Source organism: Micrasema longulum, unplaced genomic scaffold, assembly GCF_059751315.1.
Source record: "Micrasema longulum isolate JH-2025_06_02 unplaced genomic scaffold, ASM5975131v1 h1tg001205l, whole genome shotgun sequence".
NCBI lineage: Eukaryota > Metazoa > Arthropoda > Insecta > Trichoptera > Brachycentridae > Micrasema > Micrasema longulum.
Genome location: NW_028278392.1, coordinates 83,068 through 89,067, shown reverse-complemented (window position 1 = coordinate 89,067; position 6,000 = coordinate 83,068). Strand labels below are relative to the sequence as shown.

General features: G+C 30.8%; 1 protein-coding gene across 2 annotated transcripts in view; it reads right to left on the bottom strand.

Annotated features, from left to right (window-relative positions):
- LOC148276534 (epidermal growth factor-like protein 8) overlaps nucleotides 1-6,000 on the bottom strand; it is a 49,650-nt gene continuing 43,650 nt past the window's right edge. The window contains exons 6-7 of one of the 2 annotated variants that reach the window (XM_088234118.1): nucleotides 4,655-4,754; nucleotides 1-2,525 (exon numbers count right to left, since the gene is read on the bottom strand). In XM_088234118.1, coding sequence (XP_088090244.1) covers nucleotides 4,734-4,754 — 21 coding nt within the window. In that variant the 3' untranslated portion in view covers nucleotides 1-2,525; nucleotides 4,655-4,733. The remainder of the gene's footprint in view (nucleotides 2,526-4,654; nucleotides 4,755-6,000) is intronic. The other variant, XM_088234117.1, reaches the window with a different exon arrangement.

Here is a 6,000-nt window from a genome sequence, read left to right as displayed (position 1 = left end):
TTGACACGTTTTATATTTATTAGGTGCAATACAAAAATCTTATATGCATGAGACTAGGAAAAGCACAATTTCATCACAAGCAAAAATGCACATACATCTTTTACAGCTAATAGTCAATTTGAGACAGTTGAGAATTTCTAGATAAATCTCACACTTTTGTCAATAGTTATTATATTTACCACCTTGGTATTTAGGTATTTATATTTCATTGCTTGCTTGCATTCAGTAAAGTTTAAACCTAATTGTTTGGTCAAATCGTAGCAAAGCAGGCAAGAAAATAGTATACGATACATAAAAATATATACCCACAATTTTTTTTAAGAAAGTCTGAAATATCTCTTTTTTTTAATATCACAAATCAATTTCATATCCTCAACAGACATAATATAAAATATTTTACTTTGACACCCATGCAATCAATTAAAGTTTTAGTTCTTCAATCTCAATTCCAAAACGATTTTGAAAGGTTCCCAGGTTTATACCCATAACTGTATATAAGACATGATATTTAAATAATATTTAGGTAGAACTCGAGGAGATAACCTAAATTTAGGGTTCCATGAAGAATTTTATTGATCAGAAGAGTTCTAAAAGTTATGGAAGGTTGGAGATTTTGGTTTAGATTTATTTTCTTCAACTTAGTATCGCTGACCCTCAAACCAGTGGTACCTTGTATAATTGTTTAAAAATTACCTCAGATTCCTTAAATAGGCACATGTGTTAAAAAATAAAATGAAAATATTGATAATGATTGAACGGACTAAGCTATTATGATTTTTCCCAAGTCTTTGTTGATTCCAAATGGATTGTTTTTTCATATTTAATGATTCAGGGATATAAACTAAGAATTATCAATGCGTGGTAAATATCTTGGACAGAGTTCTCGCATTTAAAAAATAAATGTTCATAAAAATTCTTCGTCAATTGTATTATAGTCACTTCTAATCTAGAGTAGACCAAATCTCACCCTGAAATGTTGCATTTAGGAATAACCTGAATAGTTATAAAAAATCTGTTATAAATGTGAGGTTTTTAGATTTAGTATGAAAATATATTTTCATTTAAGTTCTAAGATAAAGCCTTAAAAGTTTGCAGGAATTATGTGATTCTTGACTTTTGAACTTTAAGATATAAAAATAAAAAGTAATATCCACAAAATAAAGGTAATAATTTAATTATGTGGAACATCTGTTCAGTTCATCTATGTAGGTTAAATATTTAAAAATCGCACAATTAGTTTGAGTGGTAAAATAAGATTAGTTTTCATCTCAATTTAAGGAAACAAGTAAAAAACAAAAACACAAAAAATTCATGATTTCGGATGAAGAAAAAATCGCTCAAAATAAATGGGAGTTATTTTGATATTTATTTTTTAAGGCCCTCTATCACATATTTAGTTTAATCATACTTTTTTGGAACATTAATATTAAATGTACAATTGTACAATACACATAAATAAATTGAATCAATGAACTATCACAAAGAAGCTAGTATATTGAAATGCATTTAATAAATTTATGTAAATGCATAGACTTCCATATTCCCCTTTAAAAATGTTTTCCCACTCTGTTGCAACAAATTTAGATCTAAAATAGTTAAGTTTATATTGAAAATGGAAGAACTTTTGTTATGATAGGTATTAAAAATATATTACATAGGATGATTATTGGTATAAAAAATACTATCAAAATTTAAAGTTAAACTAGAAAAAAACACGCTTCAATTTTACTTATGATATGACTAACAATAATTAATCAACTAATTAGATGATTGGTTCCCTACCAGTGATCCGTAAGGGATAAAATTAGTCTGCGAAAAATTGAAAAAATCTTTTATTCATTTAAAATGATTAATTTCTTGTTACGTGGGTGGTGCAGGGACATGCGCCAATGAGTAGAGGCGAGAAATCGATTGAAAGTAATTGCTGATATACGTTTAGCTGTAAGTAATAATATTAGCTCCAGGATTACCGAATTTGTACAGAAGACGCAAGCTCAAAAAGCGCATTGATGCAGACCGAATTTAATTTTCTCTACTGTTTAATGCATGTTACTTTTGAGTTTAATGAATATGTTAAAAGTTTATTTTTAGATTGACACAGTTTATTTTTCTTGAACCTTGTGTCCCTGCTAACAACAAAGAAATTAAAGTGGTATTTGCTCAAAAAAAGGTCAGGTATCACTGAACAAGATTGTATTTTGTTACACTTTCTATTAATTACCAGATTCACTAGTCCATAATTTTTGGCCAATAATTATTTCAACAATCAATACTTATCACAAAAATGTATTTTTTAATTATGTTAATTTTAAAAACCTATGATTTCAATTGCAATTGAAAGGGTTTGATACATAACATATTATGGCTTTTTATTTCTAAAACAATCTGCGATTTGGACCGGTTAATCGTGTTAAATCTTGAAATTTGTTTTCCAATTTTTGCAATTTAGTTATTACATCATTTAATTTTGAACTCATTTCCAGAACATTCACTCCAGAATTGGAATACACTTCAGTTTCCATCATCTGTAACAAAACAAAAAATATATAATTAAAACATTAATGGCAGGAATTTTTAAAAGCACTAGGTTAATTTAATAAAATAAAGATCTTCTAATAAATTGAAAGTCTATTTTGTCTACTTTTAAGCACAAGAAAAAAGGGAATGTGGTTACAAAATAATGACTTAAAACATAGCTAAATTGGGTCAAAGAATAAGCATGATTGTTATCAATATTGCAAAACTTTCAAAAGAGCACTTAGTAATTAATTTATTAAAATATATAGAGAACAAAAAACAAAAAGAAGGATCTGTGAATTAATAATATGTTATAAAATTTGTTATAAAATTTGAACTAACTTAATTTATACGTAATATTACAATTGAGATAAAGAATCATTTTGAGAAGGTAATATGGAAATCTAGGCATTTGAATGGCTTATTATTGGATACTTTAAGTTTTTTTTTTGGCAATAGATAATACGAAGGATGTAAATATTTTTTTGTAGTCTGGGATTTTTAGAAGCAAGTAGGAATAGCAGCCTCCTAAAAGTTCACACCATTCTTACTCAGAAATCTTCCTTTATGATGGATCACTTCAGGGGTAAGTGAGGATAGGAGAGAAGTGACATTTATAGGTAAATGTTTGGAATTTTGAAAAAAATATTGTTTCCGTCAGTCTAGGCCACATTCGCACCATGGACTCTGAACTACTTAACAGCAATGGATATGATTTTGCAAGCTTCTATAGTAAGAACACTTAGTTTTGCTGCTTTCATTTCATTGAACATCCCAATGATGTTTAGCCTGGCTCATAAATAGAAGGGACAAGTCTGAAATCTGCGAATGGAAGAAGGGAGGAGGTGAACAGCTTGTCAAAGCCTCTCTTGCCGGTTCATCTACTCGCTCATTTCCCCTGATAACCGAGTGGGCTGGAATCCAAGTTATATTCACATCTCTAATGTAGTCTCTGTCTCCATAAAATAGATCTAATATAACATAACAGTTTGCTTTGACGAGATTTGGACAGGTTGTTAGAGATGGACTGAATTGCGCTCAAAGAATCTGTGAAAATAATTACACGGGGATTGGATAGTGATGGACAGTAATAAAGAGCTTCTCTTATAGCTAGGCATTTTACTGTGAATATAGAGGAGGGACTACGAGACGGTATTTTGAATTTTAACTCGATAGAATATTCCAGATTAATACAGCTGCTGTGCTAAAGTCATCGAGTTCTTTCTTGGATCTGTCCATATATATGTACAAGTGGTTTGGCCACTAAAATTATAATAGAGTACTAAACAGTAAGTTAATTACGTCTGTGGAATAGCTCGTAGATTTTTGTAGACTGACATTTTCGATACTGTATGGATTATGTAATATTGCCTCCTGGGAAGTTTTAAAATATGGGATATTACAGTGTTTTTGTATCGGGAACTTGAGGTTTGTAATTAACTAAACTTTTATCAAGGGGAGGCATAGGTTTTCTGTTCCAGTTCCCATTTGTTTCACACAGAGAATTTAGTTTAGATAAACTTTTTTATGAGAGGGTGTTCTTTTATGGAGTCACGTTTTGAAAGAAAGAAGCCTGAGAGACGTTGTCTTCAGATATTAAGTGGCATATCTACGGTTTCTACTGGCAAACATTTATTAGGGATGATTTCATCGCTCCAATAATTAGCCGTAGGCAATAAGACTGGACTCTTTTTAGTTTTAGGTATAAATATTTAGGAAGCGGGTCCCAAAGGAAACTGCAATAGTCTAGTCTACTATGAATGAAGTTGTTATAAAAAAGTTTCATGGTTGAAGGGTGTGAGCCCCACCATACCCTTGATACTGCTCGTAGAGTTTACATTTTTTTCGCTTTTGCTTCCATAACACTTTTCGGTGAAGAATAAGTCCAAGAAGTTGATTTAAACAAGGAATAAGAACTGAATCAAAGCTTATTTGGGAGTAGGGGATTTTATGATTTCTAGTAAAAAAAATAAGTTTACTTTTATCCGGGGCTAGATTGAGCCCATTTTTACGAAGTTACTGGTTAAATACATCAAATGTATCGTTTAGGGATTGAAATGTGACTGAAAGTTTTTTTAGAGATATACAGAACAACGTCATCAGCATATTGCAAAATGGATGTGTATTGTTGGATAACCTTTTCAAGATCATGGCAGTAAATGTTGAAAAGTAAAAGACTCAGGACTGAACCCCGGGAAAGACCTCTCCAAATAATCCTACTGATAGTTGATTCTATTCTGGAAACAAAAATAATTATTAAATATTAGGCGATTGAGTTTTGGAGGAATACCTAATTGATGTTGTTTTAAGAATAGGAATAAAGACATTATCACATGCCCTAAAAATACCCAAAAATGCAGCTGCAAGAAATCTTCGTCTTTTAATTGCATAATGAATGTCTGGGGTGAGAATACTAAGATTATCCAGGCAAGATTTCGATTTTCTGAACCCAATTTGTATGGACTAGAGGAGTAGATTACTCTCCACATACCACTCAATTCTGTTCCTTATCAGGTATTCCAGAATTTTCAAAAAGCACAAAGATAAAGCAACTAGCCGATAGCTAGATATTTTTGATCAATGACATATTTTTCGTGAAAGCTTTCATTGCTTCTTTTCTTTCCTTAACAACACTGAGTACAGTCCTGATCCAGGATTGATTTTTGAAATACTAGACTCCGTAGCTGCGAATATTGTGTCTAACTGCGAGGAAAAACGATCGGAGTCAGAGATAGATTTTAACGAAGATATATTCCTTTCGAGGAACTCTGAAAATTTGTGCCAGTCAGGTTTTTTGAGGTTATACTCAATTTATGTTTTTCTGTGCAGTATAAATGTAGTAGATAGTTTCCTGCGAATTATTTTTTTGGGTCAAACTCACTGCTTTTGCAGGCAGAAGGACCTTTTCAAAAGAGTCCGACTTGAGAGGCCGTTTGCCTCTCACTCTGGTGGACTGCAAAATAGGACTTCCTAAATTGGAACTGTTCCCCTTTGAAATCCTTTTCTATTATATTCCCATCCGGAGGATCAGGAGGTTTCTCCCCTTTCTCTATATTTCTAAAATGAGAATTTATTTATAAATAAAATTTGGCAAAAAAAAACTTTTTTGATTATTGTTGCAAACCAAGCTATAATAAATTAAAACTGTAAATTTTTGGATTTAAGATAAAAATTAGTGAATATAATAAAATTAGGTAAATGTAAAAAAGAATAAAGAATGATCTAAAACACAAATGTTACAAAAAACTTAACAAAAACATAAATGCAAAAACGCAAATAACTTTGAGCACTTTTAACAGGTAGGTATTGTATCACTTTGACAGCTGTCGAATTGCGTATTAGTATTTTAAGTGATGTATATAACTGTTTAATTTATAATTGGTTAAATTCTTCCATATGTTGATTTTTTTCAATCAAGAAAAAGAGCTGAAACTGGCAATGCCTGAATAACTTTTTCCATTAATATACTTCAACCTGTTCACA